We start from the raw sequence: 18,034 nt of genomic DNA, 5'->3' as shown, positions 1-18,034 counted from the left end.
AAAGCCTGTGAAGAAAACAGGCTCTTTGGACGTGCTCGTTTGCTGAGTCAGGCCCTTGCATGTCTCGTACAACCTGGAAAATACTTACTGCATTATTCACACAGGGGCTTAGTGAACTCTTTTCAAAGCCAGAGCAGCCTCAGAAACGTCAAGGGACTGCATAGATGAGCAGAAAAGGTGTCTCCTCTCCTGAGATTCAGCTCTCGGTAGAGAGCCGCGGGCGTTGAGGGGACGCGGGTGATTGTTTTTGGCTGTATTCGTTCTGTGCCGAGTTGGTGGACGGAGACTTTGGGTGTTGGGGTTATGGTTGCAAGTTTTGAAAGGGCGTTAAATATTCTAAGAACAGAGATCAGGCGAAGGGATATTTTAGTAACACGGAGTCCTGGATGTCATCTGGGTTTATTTTGTCTCCTCTCGCGGGGTGACCCTCTGGTTAGAAGTTGGCCAGGTCCCCTGAGGTGAACCGTCTGCATTCCAAGCATGCCCCTGGCAGTGGAACTTTAAACATCTGAGTTATTCTGAAAGCAGTTAGACAGGTGCCCTGATGTCCTCTGGGGCATTTTGGATAACCCAAGACACCCTTCCTTAGCTCACGCTTTGCAGGGAGGGTTGTAGGACTTTGTCCTTGGGCAGAGGTGGGGTCACTGCCTACCTGTGCTGGAGCTTGAAGCCCATCTTCGGGTCCCCAAAGAAGCAAGGTTCTCTCGTGGGCGTGGGCCCACTGTCACCGTGGGGACCTGGGCTGGGTCACGGCCCTGCCAAGTCCTATGAGTGAGCGAGGCAGCCTGCGCCTGACCGCATGGCGTTAGGGATCCGGGGGAGGGGTGGCCACATCTCCGCCCCTGCTCCTGTGGCCACATCGGAACCCAGCCAGAGCTACCACGTGTTCTGTTGTTGTTGTTGTCGTTGTTGTTTCAAGAGAGTCCAGACTTGAAGACTTTTTCAGATCTTTTTCTTCCCCCCTAAAAAAGCGCTCACCGTGTAGGTTTTAGGAGACAGTTTGGTGCCTGCCTCTGTGTGCAGGTGCACGAACCCAGGGGAATTTGTCACCTGAAAAGCCTTTGACGTGAGGAAACGGTCAGCTCCGGAATGTGGGACATTTCACAAGACATCGCTTCACAATGTCAGCATCACGAAAGACAAAAAGGACTGGGGAGATGGTTCCAGATTAAAGGCAATTTAAGAGAGAGGACAGCTCCATGTACTCGTGTGACCCTGGACTGGGTCTTGTTCAGGACGGGAGGGGGGAGGGGCAGCTTTTATCAAGAACATTTATGAACTGAAATTTGAAATTTGAATTTGACATTTGAACTGGCAAACGTCGGTATCTGTTGTTCTAGTTCACCTTTGCTGTAGCTTCCAGATAGTCCTAACTAAAACCCTGGGGAGTATGACCTGCCCGCAGGCTGCCAGTTGTGACCCTCGGGTCTCGGTCACTCTGGACCCTCCCTGTGTGGGAGAGGGGGAAGCATTCCCATAGCGGGTGGTGGAGTGGATCCAGTCCTGGACCTCTTGGAGCAGGAACCTCGGGCGGCAGCAGGAGAGATTAACAAGAAATGTGGGACTACAAGTAAGTATGTAAAAGGCTGAGAAGCGTGCTGTGCAGGAAACAGGCAGTGTGAGGTCAGTGGGGGGTCCGGGGTCGGGTGTGGGCGCAGGTGGCCGGTGGGCGCTCACGCGGAGGGAGAGCTGTGCGGCTTCTGGGGAGGGACGTCGAGAGCAGGGTGTGAGATGCGGCTGGAGACGGGCGGGCCCTGCTGATTCAGGGCCTCCCAGACCCGGGCCGGGCGCTCCCGGCGCATGGCGAGCCACGGAGGGGCCTGACGGGGTCGGGTTTGTGCTGCGAAGCTCGCTCCTTCTCGCGCTGCTCGTGACCGCTGGGTTAGAAGCTCGGGGTCCTGCGGAAGGTGATGGTGGTTTGTGTTAGGGTTTCTTGGCTCCCGTAGGCACCGGAGGAGACCACTGATGTGGGATCTGTTTTGCTGTCGGGGTACTGAGTAGATTTCTGGTCGGAGAGACTGGATGGCGGTGCCGCTGATCGGGACGAGGAGGACTAGGGAGTGGGAATAGATTCTGGTGGGCCATCCAGGATGCACCTTGAACATGCGCGGGCGCCCTTCAAGGGCCGCTGTCGAGCAGGAAGCTGCAGGCCAGAGCTTAGCTCTGGGGACTGGGCTGGGACCTCGGCAGCTAGCAAAGCAAGTGTAGTTCCAAGGCACGGGTGGGCATCTAGGCGGGGCGAGGCGGGGCAGAGGGGCAGTAGAAAAAACTCTCAAATCTGGAGCTTGGCTCAAAGCACCTGATGGCAGTAGAGGCTGAGGGGACTCAGGTCGGGAGGAAAGGCAGGGTGTGGTGTACAGAGGTCACAGGAGGGGTTTCAGAAAGGTGGGGTGTTCTTCTGCTCGGAACAGGAGAGGAGGATGCGCCTTGCGCCAGGCTCATGGAGCCCGCGGGGATCCGCCCCTGCTCCCAGCTGAGAACTCGGACATCCTTCCTCCTCTGTTCAGTGTAGTAGAGAAGGAACCAAGGGTCAGGTGAACTTTGTGAAAGGGGGCAAGCGAATACATTTTAGGATGAAGAGCGAAAATGCCCTTGTCAATGGGGTTGTGATAATAGTGATTCTCGCCGTGATTAATTACTACCTGTTTTTGAGAACTTAACATCTGCCAGGCACAGGACATTTACATACAGTATCATCCATAACCTCAGAACAGCTCTGGGATAGGTGTGATTTTAGGATAAGCGAGGACTGTTAGGAGGTACCAGGAAACCTTTGGGCAGGTAGGTATGTCTAAGTCATTGTCTGTATTTCCAATATGGGGACGCCTAGGTCCACAGAGAAAAGTGGCTGGTCCCAGACCTGGCCCTGTGGTTCATTCCTCACCCACCCCGCTCCCCAGACTCCCCTGCTCTCTCAGGGAATCCCTGCTTCACTCTGGATAGAGGGGAGGACCACTCACACAGGGTGGGCTAGAAGGGACAGAGCTGTATTCTGATAGGGCCTTGCGGGGTTCCCTTAGCTGAGGATCCTCTGCAGTTAAAGCCCTAGAACCGATATGAAGCTGGTGGTCGATGAAGATCTTAAGAATGGTCCCCTTGAGGGGCGCCTGGGTGGCTCAGTCGGTTAAGCGTCCGACTTCGGCTCAGGTCACGATCTCGCAGTGCGTGAGTTTGAGCCCCATGTCGGGCTCTGTGCTGACAGCTCAGAGCCTGGAGCCTGCTTCAGATTCTGTGTCTCCCTCTCTCTCTGACCCTCCCCTGTTCATGCTCTGTCTCTCTCTGTCTCAAAAATAAATAAACGTTAAAAAAAAAAAAAAAAAAAAAAAAAGAATGGTCCCCTGAGCAGAGCCTGCTTCCAGAAATGGAGGGCTTTTTCCTGACAGTGGAGGGGAAAAAGCAGGGAAAGGGCCAGATCCTGGCCTGCCCATACGCATGCCTCATGGCCGCTAGCAGTGAGCTTACTGGAGGCCAGCTTAAGGAACTGTTGAGTGAGCTCTCTGGCTCATTACTGATGGAATGCAATTATGAATTCGCCTCAGTAAACATTTACTGGGTCAGGCCCTGTGCTCAGTGCTGGGGATACAGAGATGAACTTGTAGGGCCTGTCCTTGAGCCGCTTTCCGATGTGTGTGTGTGTGTGTGTGTGTGTGTGTGTTGGTGGGGAACTAGGCAGTGGGCAGGTAAAGAAGCACCGTGATGTACACGGAATACATAGGTAATATGGGGTATTTGAGCCTTGTACAAATTATAAAAGTTGTGCTGTTTCTAGTTCAGAGGCCACTAACTTTCCTTCTTACCAAATCCCCAAACCAGTTAAACTTACTCCCATGTGTTAAGCCTGAGTGGGTGTTTGTTTGCTTTTGGTTTTTTAATTTTTAAAAAATTTTTTTTCTTTTTTTAACATTTATTTATTTTTGAGAGACAGAGAGAGACAGAGCATGAGCAGGGGAGGGGCAGAGAGAGGGGGAGACACAGAATCCGGAGCAGGCTTCAGGCTCTGAGCTGTCAGCACAGAGCCCGATGTGGGGCTCGAACCCACGAACCACAAGATCGTGACGTGAGCCAAAGTCAGACGCTGAACCAACTGAGCCACCCAGACGCCCCGGTTTTGTTTTTTTTAAAGCAAGCACCAGTTTTCCCATCTGTAAAATGGGTGTAATCACACCCATCTCCTAGGTTGCCATGGGCATTTAATTAGGTGAGCCGTGCAGAGGCACCCATTACACAGTCTGGGTCATAAGGATGTTAGTCTTTCTTCCCTTAGTGACCCGTTGACCTCTGCTTACTTAAGAAATGGAATACCAAATGGTCTGAGGGCCCTAGTTATGTAAATGATCAGCGCTGCACTGGAAAACAACTCCCGATTTCTGCAGATGATGGGAATTTGGCTTGATGTTAATTATTTTCTTTTCCTGGCATGTTGGTTCCAAGTCTCTTACTGTTCAGCCCAGAGGGTGGGCGTTACAGCCCAGAGGGTGGCCGGGAGTGTTTGGTAGCATCGTGGGATGTGGGAGATAGGTGCTAGATTCTGGCTCTCGCCCAGATGATGATGGAGGCCACTGTCGTGGCGTCTCTGAGTTGAGCCCTAATGTGTGGTGGGAGCCCAGCGTGTGGGAATCCAGATTCTTCTGGCCGCACGGCTTGCCAAATGCACAGAGCTCATGTCGGCGGGGAGCACGCCGCCGGGAGAGTTTGGCCAAGGGCTTGGAAGTTCAATCTGAAGAGGCCTCCAAACTAGGAACATGGCTCCCACCCCGGCCTGGTCCCCAGACGGCTTCTGCTAGCTCTCACGTTTCCTGCTTCCATTCTGGCCAGGCACAGGCATACTAACTTGTGGGGTTTTTCTGCTTTCCCTTTTCTGGTGTTTGCGCATCTAGGGGGCCACAGAAGCATCTAAAAACCAGGAATTGTTGGGCGGTGGGCAGGGAAAAGAGAATTCCCGATTTGTTCTTCAGAGAGAGCTTGGCTGGCTTCTCTATACTGGCCATTTCGCGGAGCGCCTGTCTGCAAAGAGCCCCAATTCGCCTTTGTCAAGTGGCCTGATAGGACTCTCCTTCTTCTGGTCATTAACTTTGCCAGGAGCCCGTGTAAAAGAGTTTGAAAGGGATATTTGTTCACCTCTTTATACCTTACCTTTTCCAAAAAATAGGGGGTGATGATTTGGGATTCTAATTACCATGTATCATGATGAAATCTTACTATGCTGAAGTGTAACTGAAACGTTTAGAACAGCTTGCAAAAGTATATCATTTGTAGAAAGGAGTGAGTTGGTTTCAGAACTAGAAATTAGCCGCCCCGTGTAGCGAGCATTTCAACATTCCGCCCTGCCGCCAGGCAGGTGACAGGCATAGGTTGGACCCTTTGGGTGGGCTGGTGTCTTCTGGGACATGGACAGACAGGCGTTAGTCATGATCTACGCCGGGAAAGGACGTGGTTAGTACTTTGAGAAACGCAACTTGTGGGAAGCTTAGCAGGTGTGTAAGGCTGAGTTTGGAAGCTTGGAGACCCTTTAGGGGCAGTGTGGCATCTACGGGGATGGAGTGAGCAGTGGTGACGTCCTGGGCTAAGTGGTTAGTAGCGGGGATAGAGCAGGATGGACAAAGGGCAGAGGCATTTGGGGGTCGATGTCAATAGAACTTGGGAGGAGGGTGCAAAGAATTCTGGGGTGTATCTCTGAGAGAGAGCCGAGACCTTGAATTGGAGGTACCAGAGAGATGTTAGTGCGGAAATGTTGCATAGCCTGTGGAAGATAACAAGGAGGGTCCCAGGAGAGAGAGGTCAGGAAAGAGGTAGGAATTTGCAAATCTTTTGTATGTATCTAACAATAGAAGCCCTGGGGTATGTGGAAATACACAAAATTAATGGGACATTTCCCCAGTTTTCAGGGACCTGGGGAAGAGAGGAAGCTAGGTTAAGAGAGTGAGCCAAGGGAGGGACGGGGTCGCACTCAAGGGGGGTGGGGGTGCGTTTCTGAAAGGAGCATGAAATCAACAGTGTCCAGAGCTGCAGAGGGAAGAATTGAGGCGTTAGAAGAACTCACTTTGGTCTGACAAAAGGTTCCTCCATGGACTTTCAGAGGCGTGGGGATGGAAACAATGTTTGCGGACTGACCAGGAGGTAAAGATGATGTGGTTTTGGAGGTTAACTAGCTCTTCTGAGTTTGTCTATAAAGGGAGGGAGAGCAAGTGTTGAGATAAAAGATTTTAGAATAATCTAGTTACAGATCTCGTATGAAGGACACCAGTGTCGGTCCTTGGTGTATCTTTACTCTTCAAAATGACTGGGGCCTTGGTTTTTTAGTTTTGTTTTTAATTTTTTTTTAATGTTTGTTTATTTTTGAGAGATAGAGCTCGAGCAGGGGAGAGACAGGGAGACACAGAATCGGAAACAGGCTGTCCGCACAGAGCCTGACGCAGGGCTCGAACCCACGAACCACGAGATCGTGACCTGAGCCCAAGTCAGACGCTTAACCGACTGAGCCACCCAGGTGCCCCTAGTTATTTTAATTAGAAAAGAAATAACCAATTTTTGATTTATGATGTATTTCCTCTCTGCATCCTAAGAAGTACGTTTTCTCTTTATTCTTGAAACATTTTGAAATGAGTTCTTTCTTGGTTTCAGTGCATTCATCGAGATTTAGCCGCCAGAAATGTTTTGGTAACAGAAAACAATGTGATGAAAATAGCAGACTTTGGACTGGCCAGAGATATCAACAATATAGACTATTACAAAAAGACCACAAACGTAAGTCAGTGGCAATGATGTGGTGGAAGGAAGGGGGGTGTGGGGGTGGCACGGAATGTTCTAGATGAAAGATGATAGATGCTCATTCCTCTGCCCTTTATCCCTGTTCTTTTGCTTTACTCTTTTTTTTCTAATGTTTATTTATTTTTGAGAGAGAGAGAGCGAGCGAGCGAGCAAGCAGGGGCATGGCAGAGAGAGGGAGACACGGATTCTGAAGCAGGCTCCAGACTCGGAGCTGTCAGCCCAGAGCCTGATGTGGGGCTCGAACTCACGGACCTCAGGATCATGACCTGAGCTGAACTCAGACACTTAACCGACCGGGCCACTCCGGCACCCCATCTTTTGCTTTACTCTTGACCAATTTCTCAAGAAGTAAATTTAAGCTATATTTAAGATACCTTTAGTAAAGGTGAATAACCAGCAGCTTCTTGGGTCAAGAACTTCCCTAGCAAAGACTAGAGCTTGGGAGTTTCTAGGTTAATTTTTGCCTAGAAGGTGGTCAGGATGTGTCTGTGTGCTAGGGAGAGAGACGGTCATGAGAATCCAGACAAATGGCATTTTATTCATGCGCCCAAATTTGCACCTTGCACGTTCTATTCAGGCCCTGCTGGAGCGGATTCCTTCTGCTCTCCTGCCTGACCAGTGAAAATCATTAGCATCCGCTCTTCAGTGAGGCACAGCCTGCTGAGCTTGCTAAAGTAAATTGGGTTTAAGAGAGTGGCTCTTACATTTTTTTTCCCACACTTGCAGGGGCGACTTCCAGTCAAGTGGATGGCTCCAGAAGCCCTTTTCGATCGAGTGTACACCCACCAGAGTGACGTGTAAGTAGCTCCTTTTCTCTGGCTTCTCGCCACCGGGTTGCGTTGCAAAAAAACACCGTGTTCACCTCTCTTGAGGCTTTGGTGCCTGCCGAATTTCACACGTTTCTGGAAGGTGCAGGAGCCGGCCTTAGAAAGGACGGATTTTATGGTAGGCTGGTGACCAATGCCGTGTTACTAATCTGCCCAGCTTCAAAGCGCACACGGGAGGCACACCGCAAAGCCACCTCTGGCCAGAGCGGAAGTGCCCCCGCCCCCCAACTTATTCACGGATGTGCGGCCTCAAAGCCGCTATCGAATTTGCCAAACTGGTGGCATGTCCTTTGCTCCCTGAAAGAAGGAATTTTGAAACTTCTCCTACTCGATGGTCATCTACCATACTTCCCCTCCCCCCATCCTAGCTTTGCCCTGACAGAGAAACGCTGAGTGGGGCACGGTCTGCTCTGGTGATTTCCACAGGGCCTGATGGCTCTGTGTACTCTTGAAAAAAAAAAATCAGACCTTGCCTTGGCACCCTTGAGAACGTTAGAGAAACAGAGTGAACATTCTATACTATGTCCGTGATGGTAACACCTAAAAGTACTGTCAGGGTCAGGCTCCCAACTGATGTTGTCGACTTTTAGGTTTGGAAATGAGGTCGAACGATGTTCCCGTGGTGGGACGCTGGGTGGAAGGTTACAGAGCATCTCTCGGTACTGTTTTCCCCAAGGTCCCGTGAGTCTAGAATTCGTCCAAAATAAAAAGCTGAAATCAGTGGAGTTCTTTTTATTCGTGGGAGCAGGAAGACCCCCGGGGTGGGTGTTGATTCCCTGCCAGCACAGTCCCAGAAAGAAGGTGCCGGGGGCCCGTGTTTGCAGGGAGCCAGCTGCCTGCGTGGGGGTGCCACTCTTGCTCTGCACAGAACCGGGGAGAGTTTTCGTTTCTCACCCCAAACCTGAAACTCCTCCGGATAGAGTCAGTAGGGGTGTGTTTCCAGAGCCACAGTGACAAAGGTAAATGCAGGAATCTCAGCTCGATTATGCCAGGAATTGTCAACATCCTGAAGGGGGCCCAGAAAGTCCAGCCGTGTGTCTGGTGCACATTGGTACCTTGCGAGTTGTTTTCAGATTCTCTTGTGGGAAACTCGTCTCGGGCCTAGGATTCCTCCAACCTTTTTTTTTTTTTCAAGTTTTTTTTTTTTAATGTTTCTTTAGTTTTGAGAGCAAGCGAGAGAGAGAGAGAGAGAGAGAGAGAGCACAAGCAGGGGAGGGGCAGAGAGAGAGGGAGACACAGAATCCGAAGCAGGCTCCAGGCTCTGAGCTGTCAGCACAGAGCCCCATGTGGGGCTCGAACTCAGGAACGGTGAGATCATGACCTGAGCTGAAGTCCGAGGCTTAACCGACTGGGCCACCCAGGCGCCCCCCGCCTTTATTTTCTTTAAATGTTTATTTATTTTGAGAGCGAGCAAGAGAGAGGGGGAGGAGCAGAAAGAGAGAGAGAGAGAGAGAGAGAGCGAAAATCCCAAGCAGTCTCCGAGCCGGCAGCCTGGAGCCTGATGGGGGGCTAGATCTCATGAACTGCGAGATCATGACCTAAGCCGAGATCAAGAACCAGGCGCTTCACCACCTGAGCCACCCAGACGCCCCAGGATTCCTGTATCCTAACCCCAGCCTGATGCTAACTTCCTTTCGTGACCTTAGTAAATCAGGAAACCGTTTGTGCCCTCAGATGCCCCACTGGCTGCGCTGGGCAGCTGTTACCTCCAGCATTGGCTTGCTGGCCTTATTCTGTCAACTGCTCCTGCTGGGGGGTCAGGCACGTGGGCTGACGGAAGAGCCGGACGGCAGCATGAAGAGCTTTGCCGCTTCCGAGTCGAGATCCTCACATGCGAACACCGCATTTAACATGAACAACTTCACTTGAGAGGGACGGGATCAAAACCCAACCACCCCAAAGCTCCACCAAAAAAAAAAAAAAAAGTGATGGTTTACCATCACTCGCGTGTTGTCTGTTGATGGAAAATTCCTTGAGAACATCCCTCACATCATCATCACTTGGGGATGCTCCTTCGGGGCAGGAAGGAACATGTAGGATGAACTGCAGGAGGGCTCGGGTCATTTGTCTTTGAACATGAGAAGTGAGTGGGTGTTTGTTTTCTTAACCGGGCACGTTGAGGGTTTTTGCGATTCAGGTGGGTTAGTAATAACCGTGTTTTCTCTCTCCTTTGCAGTTGGTCCTTCGGGGTGTTAATGTGGGAGATCTTCACTTTGGGAGGTTCACCCTACCCAGGGATTCCGGTGGAGGAACTTTTTAAGCTGCTGAAGGAAGGACACAGGATGGACAAGCCGGCAAACTGCACCAATGAACTGTAAGGGCCATTGTCTCTCTTGACGCTGTGTGGACCCGCCCCCCTCCATGCCAGGAACCCCTCTCCTGACTTACTTCGGGTTTTCTAAGGCCCCTGGTTTTCTGTACATGCTCTAAGAAGAGTTACTGCTGGAACTTTCTGGGCTCAACCCCAGAACTGCAGTAGATAGCCACACTGATAGCCATGACTGTCCCAAAGAAAGCACGTTGACGTGTATGGAGTGAGCTTTAAATCACAGAGGGCATCAGGCTTGTGGGCTGAGGGCTCCTACCTTTGTAGAGTGATCTTCCTGGACCACTGTGCTATGTCCTGCCGTTGTCTCTCCTCGGAGAGACAGGGAGAGATACGCCTGGCCTTTTCTCATACACAAGCTGGAAAGCCGTGGGGCTGCCCACACGGAGTGGGGGATTAAAGGCCAGGATGGCTTTTCTTCACTGCGTGCCCCGGCCTCCAGCACAGCCAGGGGGAATGGGTGTTTCCACAGCTTTGTGACCGCTGGAGATCGCCCTTACGATTGACATGGGCCCCCATTTCCTTGGAGCAGACTCGTGTCTGGTGACCTGTGTCTTACCCACGGTTTAGCACAGAGTCTTAAAAATTTGTCCGGATGCCATCCTTGGAGCCCCAGGTCTGACTGGAAAACCATGAGCTGGTTTCTAGAAAAACCTAGCCCACACTTCAAGTGGAATTATGTTGTGTTTGTGACATGTGTCCTGTGCAGTAGAATCAGTGCTTTGAAAAGGAGGCTCTCTCTTCCCAACCCCCCAGGGTTAACTGAGAAGAGTGATTGTCCCAGAGACTGTGGTCTATTGTGTATCGTTTCATGGGGATTTTATATCCGTAATCCCATGAGTACTTTTCACTGCACAGTGGACATCTGATGAATGGCCACATTTTATAGTATATTATATAAAGGTATTTATTGTGCTGCCTGTCATTCCTATTGCTTTTTCTACTATAGAGGGTCTGTCGAAACCCATAATCAAGATAAGGCCTGGGACCCTGGGCCTGTCCAAGAGTTAATCAGGAAGTTAACGTGCAGCCCAGTGATGGCAGTTTAATTCATAAAGACCTTACCTTAAAGTTGTGGTTTTCAGACTTCATTTCAAACAAACAAACAAACAAACAAACAAAATCTGAGGAAGCTTTGTCCTCAACAGTCATTAAAACCCGAAGCGTGAGAGAGAAGATTCTCCGTGTAGTTGCTCTGGTCCAGGCAGGGGGTGGGGGCGGGAGGGGGTTGCCGGGGACAGACTGGAGACCCGGTCCCATAATAAGGCTTTTCCTGCCACGTCCCAAAGTGCCCTTGAAGGTGTGATACGCCCATGGGGTGTCACCGTCACAGGAGCGCAGAACCCGGCAGCGAAGGCATCTCGACAGATGTCTGTCTTCATGGCATAGATACTGTCCTGAGACACTTTGGGTAAAGTGATGTTTTTGTAGCTCAGAGCGCCTTTCAGAGGAACCAAGAGGTGAATTTGGTGGGGGGGGGGGGGGGGGGCTGGGGAGTGCAGAGAACTGCCTTCTCATCTGGAAAGTTCTGATCCATTGTCATCACTTCGGATGTGTCTCCATAGCGCCTCTTAAAGCTGGCTTCTAGCCGGGCGCCTAGTACGTACAGAATGCATTCACCAGGAAATCCGTTTCCCCAGGTATATGATGATGAGGGATTGTTGGCACGCCGTGCCCTCACAGAGGCCGACGTTCAAACAGTTGGTGGAAGACTTGGACCGAATTCTCACTCTCACCACCAACGAGGTAAGAACCCCCCTTCCAGGAGCCCGCGGCCCTTTCTTGGGAGGCCGGTGCGGCGCTTTCAACGCAACCTCACCCACAGGAGGCTGCGCTGTGGTCGATCATTTTCCCACGGGGCTGACAGAGTCAGAATCTCTGCGCCTCCTGAGTCCTGAGTTTTCTCAGAGCTGACTCACGCAACCGGACCCTCCGCGAGGCTGCGCCTCTCTGGCTCTGGGGTGGTGGGTAGGAGAGGGGGGGAGGGGAGAGAAACGTCCGGGGCAGCCTTTGGGCTTGCATGGGAGGGTGCATGGGCCAGTTGGACTCCGCACCCTAGTCGTTAGCGGAGGAGCCGCCGATGGGCTCCCTTGGAAGCCGGGGACTACCATCTGAGTTCCCGCACAACACACACCCCTGTCCCTGTCCGCCGTGACCCTGTCCGCTAATGGCCTGTGGCCTCTATCCCCGGGTGTGTGAATGCACACACAGTTTTCCTATAACGGGCGACTTGTGATTTTTCTTTTTTTAATTTTTTTAACGTTTATTTATTATTGAGAGACAGAGAGACACAGAGCATGGGCAGGGGAGGGGCCGAGAGATGGAGACACACAGAACCCGAAGCAGGCTCCCGGCTCTGAGCCGTCAGCACAGAGCCGGACGCGGGGCTCGAACTCACGGACCGTGAGATCATGACCTGAGCCGACGTCAGTCGCTCAACCGACCGAGCCACCCAGGCGCCCCTTCGGCTTGCGATTTTTTAAGTGAAAACTTGTATTTTTTGTCAAAATATTTTTTCTATAAAATATTTCTCGTCTGCACCAGTAAAAGAAACACCCCTCACTGTCCGAATCCAGTCCGGGCAGTGCCTGCTTCAGCATGCAGACAGAGAGTGGTCTGTATGGTTGTGGAAGATGTATGATCTGAGCAGGAGAGAGCATAAAACCCAGCAAGGCCAGAAAACCCCCCACGAAAAAACTTCATGAACAAATTGGAGACATTCAGTGAGGGTACAGAGAGCAGTCTTCCCTCCGAACGAGGAAAAAAACCTCCCCCAAACCCACAGTTGTCTTACCAACAGCAACGAAAGCTTAAAATTGCTTAAATAAAAATAATACATTTAACGTATTTTTAAATAATACATTTAATAATATGGGAATGATTTTTTCAAAAAAGAAATCATCCGAAGCCTTAAGCCAGCAACATTATCTTGTGCGTCTAACTGTAGCTGATAAAAGGAGAGATTGCATTTAAATGAATACAGCTGACCTTCAGAAGTTGAAAGGAAAGGAATAGTTCAAGGGGGGGGAAAAAAAAAGCAACTTTCTTCTCCTGCCAAAATTGTTGTTTCTAGTGTAAGTTCCTTTAACCCTAGACTTGGACTTAATTTTTTTCCCTATCAGATCTGAACATTTATGGCTGCATGTAGCAACTGGGACAGCACTAATGTTCCATTTTAATGGTCCTGCGCCTATGCTCCGTGCTACTTTATTTATATATTTATATTTAAAGCGGGCCCATTCATGCTGAAATTTACATCTAGCATCCTAAAATAAAGCAGAATGCCATATTGTCTAACGGATATAAAAATCGAAGTTTCTTTCCTTCTGAAAATCATTACCATATGCTGGAGAAAAATGGTTCCATTTAGGACAAAATTTCATTTTTATCATTGTAAGCAAAAAGTTCTCTTTTGATGTGGTGGGTGTGTTTGTTTCCAGTTGTGCGGTTAATGCTGATGTTGTTGGAACTTACACATCCCCCACTCTCGGATGGGGGTTCTTTTCTTGCCAACCCTGGTGATGAATTATAGCGGTTTATTTTTTTTTTTTAATTTAAAATTTTTTTTTTTTTGTCTTTTAAAATGTATAGTCGCCAACATTCCGTGGGCTCTTTTCTGATAACACGGGGGCTGGTTGTGCTGTGGTCTGCACTTTTTGTCTCCCCTCAGCAAAACCGCCTGCCCTGGAATGTCACTGGCTTGGGGGGTGTGAGCAGAACGGCCCCAGTGTGATCCCAGCGGGGGCAGCGAGGCCCGGCTGTTTCCCCGTTTAGAAATCTTCCCATAGTTCGTAGAACGGGGGTCTGCAAGCCTCGTCAGTAAAGGGCCAGATAGTAAATATTGTCATCATTGTGAGCCAGACGGTCTCTGTTGGCAATATTCAGTCCTGCCATCAGGGTGAGAAAGGACTTACGGATGATGCGTAAATGAGTGTCTGTCTTCCGGATAAAACTTGATGGACCCTAACATTGAAATTTTAGGTGAATTTTATGTCATTTTATATCATTTTAATGCTATGAGATACTATTCGTCTTTTGATTTCCACCGCCCCCCCCCCCCCCCCAACCATTGAAAAATGTTAAAAAGCCATTTTTCGCTCATGGGCCATACAAGACCAGGCAGTGGACTCAGAGCCTACCATAAGTCGGAGGAAATGTTATCCTGGGTCGCCCGGGGAGCTCAGAAGAGCCCTTTTTGAATTTCAAACTTTTCTTTAACAGTCCATTATGGATTGAACATGCACGAGTCTATCCGAGCCTTTTCTGAACCTGTTTACATTTTCAACTCAGAGGGCTTCTGAGAGTGATGATTACATCTGTGAAATTACCCGCTGAAGGGAGACATATTCCCCTTAAATGATCCTAGAAACTGCAATAGTGAAATGTAATTCGTAAAATAAATATTCATGGTCTCAGCTATTTAAAGGGGTCCCAGGAGTCCACAGCACATTATGTTTTTGTCATTTTGCCGGGGCTCGAATTTGACCCGGGTGCTCTTTCTCGAGGAGGCACATAGCCAGCCGCTCGCCTGGGGTCTGGGCGAGTGGAATTGACCGGTCGGCACCTCCTTCTTATCAGCTGGGTTTGGACGTTCCCTGCTTGCCCATAGTTCAGTCACGATGGGTTGTGAGAGAAAAGTCGAGGGCAGCCTGGAGTAAACCTAGTTGGGGTCTCGAGGAGGTCTTGGTGGGACCCGGGTGGGGGCTGGATCTCTGGAATCTTCAAGGGGCGCCCCTGTCCTGTCCCCGCTATCGCGTCTCGAGAGCCTGCGTGTGAAATAAAAGTCTTCTCTTCCCTTCTTTCAGGAATACTTGGACCTCAGTCAACCTCTCGAACCGTATTCACCTTGTTGTCCTGACCCAAGATGAAATAAAACGTCTCTCTTCCCTTCTTTCAGGAATACTTGGACCTCAGTCAGCCTCTCGAACAGTATTCACCTAGTTACCCTGACACAAGGAGTTCTTGTTCTTCAGGAGACGATTCTGTTTTCTCTCCGGACCCCATGCCTTACGAACCATGCCTTCCTCAGTATCCACATGTAAACGGCAGTGTTAAAACATGAACGGGCTTGTCCTTCTGTCCCCAGACAGGACGGCACCGAGAACCTAGCCACGCTGAGCAGGGAGGCCACGCCCCCGGGAGCTTGCTGTCTCCACTTGTATATATGGATCAGAGGAGTAAATAATTAGCAAAGTAATCGGCACACGTGTAAAGAGTGTATACAGTTGGAAACTTGTAACCTTCACCAGGAGAAGAAGAATGTTTCTGGGGCAATCGACTTGTCCATGGGCCACCACGCGCCCATGACCCACTGTGGGTACTGGCTGTGGACCAGTTGGACTCAAGGCAAACGTATGTTCTGCCTTCCTTGTGAATTTTGTAATAATTGGAGAAAATATATGTCAGCACACACTTACAGAGCACAATTGCAGTATATAGGTGCTGGGTGTATGTAAATATATTCAAATTATGTATAAATATATATTATATATTTACAAGGAATTATTTTTTGTATTGATTTTAAATGGATGTCCCAATGCACCTAGAAAAATTGGTCTCTTTTTTTAATAGCTATTTGCTAAATAAATGCTGTTCTTACACAGAATTTCTTAATTTTCACCGAGCAGAGGTGGAAGGATACTTTTGCTTTCAGGGAAAATGGTATAACATTAATTTATTAATGAATTGGTAATATACAAAACAATTAATCATTTATAGTTTTGTGTTTTCGTTTCTTCGTAATTTAAGTGGCATTTCTATGCAGGCAGCGCATCGGACTAGTTAATCTCTTGCTTGGACTTAACTAGTTATCAGATTCTCTGACAAGAGACATATTTACCGAATATGACTAATTTGGGGAAAATGAAGTTTTGATTTATTTGTTTAAACTCTGCTGTCAGATGATTGTTCTTAAACCACCAAAATGCCGATAGTAAGCGAACCCCATCAATAAGGAAGTATTTTGTTTTGCTGTGCAGCCCTGTCACTGGGCCCGTGGATCATGTAACTGGACTTCCCAAGACAAATGGTACCAGCGCTCTCTTAAAAAGATGCCTTAATCCATCCCTCAAGGATGGACCTTAGTTGAGCTGATAGCAGAATGTACTTCTCTCCGGCAGCTGGACTTCTGCCTGAGTCGCACGTTAATCAGATTAGCCTGTATTCTCTTCGGTGAGTTTTGATAATGGCTTCCAGATTCATTGGCGTTAGAGCAGCCTTGTAGAGTCTTAACATCTCATCGTAGAAATTGAACATTGAGTTGTTCTGCTGATAGTTTGGGGGATACTTCCATCTTTTTAAGGGATTGCTTCCGTCTAGTTCTGGCAGGACCTCGCGGAAAGATCCGGCCTGATACCCGTGTCAGACACGATGTCGCCGTGTTGTTGGTTCTGTATTCAAGTATCGTGTTTTGCTTTGGAAACACCTACTCACTTTGCTATAACCATGCAACATGAATGCAGATTACACTGATTCTATTTGTTACGGAATTGGAGAAAGTATTTAATAAAGCCTGTTAATTTTTATACTGACAATAAAAATGTTTCTACAGATATTAATGTTAACAAGACAAAATAAATGTCACGCAGCTTATTTTTTTAATACTCTTGTCTCACCAAATGGTTTCCTGTGCTTGGAGGGGTGTCGACTCGGTGCTGCTCGGTGGGATTGCACGAAAGCCAGAGCCGGGAAGGCTCGTTGTTGGCTACAAACCGGTGATGAATCATCAGAGGGGTTGGCTGAGACCAGCAGAACCTGGGACCCTGAGACCGGTGGATCCCGTGGAAGATCAGGGGAAGTTGGTTTATGTTCTGGCTCTGTTGCTTCTTAGGGCCCCAAAGATGTCCTTGTAGCTTTGTGGGCCCTGGTTTCTCCCAGAAGAGCAAACGGGGGATGGCATGGGTGAGAGCTTTGCAAACAGGGAGGGGGTGTTGTGAGGATGACAGGTGCTGAAAGACGTATTCAGAAGATAGGGACACTGGGAGGGGACCTTGAACCTCTTAGGCTGGCTTCCCCATGATGTACGGAGAGGAGAATTTGCTTCAGCATTTCACAAAGATAGCCTGAACAAATTTTAAAACGATTTGACCTATTTCCATGCCACCAAGAATCTGAAGAGGGAAATGGTGTTCTTCCTGCTAATAACCTGCAAATTCTATGACTCAAGCTCTCATTATACCTGCCTGCCAGCCTCCGTAGCAGGAAAGGGAGACAAAACTAGTCTGACTTCTCCCAAACTTCAGCCATGCTCTCGGAGCCTTATGGTTGAAAAGTGCCATGTTTGGGGCCTTCATTGTGTTTGAGGCCAGTAGTGGACTGAGGGTCTTACCGGCTATCTGGAGGGTGGCCTACCGGCCTGGTGCTGCGTTTGCCAATCTCCCGTGCTCCCCACCATCGATCATCAGCAGAGCGGAGTTGTAATCCCACCCAAGAGAATGGGACTTCAGAAACTAATTGGAAGCAGCTTTTAATTACGTGTGTGTGTACAGGAGGATTATTCTGCAGCCCACCGGGCATTGTCACGGCAGTGGGGGGACCCCCTTGGCCCGGACTCAGGGCTAACTTACTGGTGCGGCATGCGTGTTTGAAGCTGGGTGCTGCATCCGTCAGAGTCCTTCCCTGTGAAGATCGATGGTGTGCATTTTATGCCTTTGGGACTAAAGGGGCAGCTCATGGCTTTTTAGTCGACAATGGAGATTCGAATCCCATACTGGCTGTTGGCCATTTTGATTTTTGAATCATTTCGAGAGATTTGTCATCGAGGGAAAGATGGCAGAATGATCCATGAGAAGGATGAGAAATACTTCTTTTTTTGAGCCCTGCCCCAAATAAACAGATGGAAGCAGGGTATGATAGCAATCCTGGAGCTTCTGGTCTCCCGTACCCACCGCCGCCCCCCACCAGACCCAAGGAAAGCAATGGAAATTAGTTGAGCCACAGTGTGATTGCCATCATGATGTGAGATCAGTTCACTTACAAAGAAACAAAAGTCTCGGACACCTCCGTGAGAGGTGGGTCGTCCCTGGGCCCGCCATCTCCAACTGGGAAGGGTGTAGTCAAGAGGCTGCCTCGGAAAGTAGCTGGTGGTGGGGTCAGGCAGGGTGGGGAGGATAGA

At 49.4% G+C, this 18,034-nt stretch overlaps 1 protein-coding gene across 10 annotated transcripts in view; it reads left to right on the top strand.

The window, feature by feature from the left end:
* The window catches only part of FGFR2 (fibroblast growth factor receptor 2), a 110,428-nt gene extending 93,907 nt beyond the window's left edge, over positions 1–16,521 (top strand). For 9 of the 10 annotated variants that reach the window (XM_045439716.1, XM_045439714.1, XM_045439715.1 and 6 more), the window contains 5 exons: positions 6,622–6,744; positions 7,495–7,565; positions 9,772–9,909; positions 11,562–11,667; positions 14,819–16,521. In XM_045439716.1, the coding sequence (XP_045295672.1) occupies positions 6,622–6,744; positions 7,495–7,565; positions 9,772–9,909; positions 11,562–11,667; positions 14,819–14,983 (603 nt within the window). In that variant the 3' untranslated portion in view covers positions 14,984–16,521. Of the gene's footprint in view, positions 1–6,621; positions 6,745–7,494; positions 7,566–9,771; positions 9,910–11,561; positions 11,668–14,726 lie in introns of all 10 variants that reach the window. The other variant, XM_045439717.1, reaches the window with a different exon arrangement.
* Positions 16,522–18,034: the final 1,513 nt, after the last annotated feature.

Source organism: Leopardus geoffroyi, chromosome D2, assembly GCF_018350155.1.
Source record: "Leopardus geoffroyi isolate Oge1 chromosome D2, O.geoffroyi_Oge1_pat1.0, whole genome shotgun sequence".
NCBI classification, from domain to species: domain Eukaryota; kingdom Metazoa; phylum Chordata; class Mammalia; order Carnivora; family Felidae; genus Leopardus; species Leopardus geoffroyi.
The sequence above is the reverse complement of the archived record's forward strand: the minus strand, read 5'-3'. Positions and strand labels throughout refer to the sequence as shown.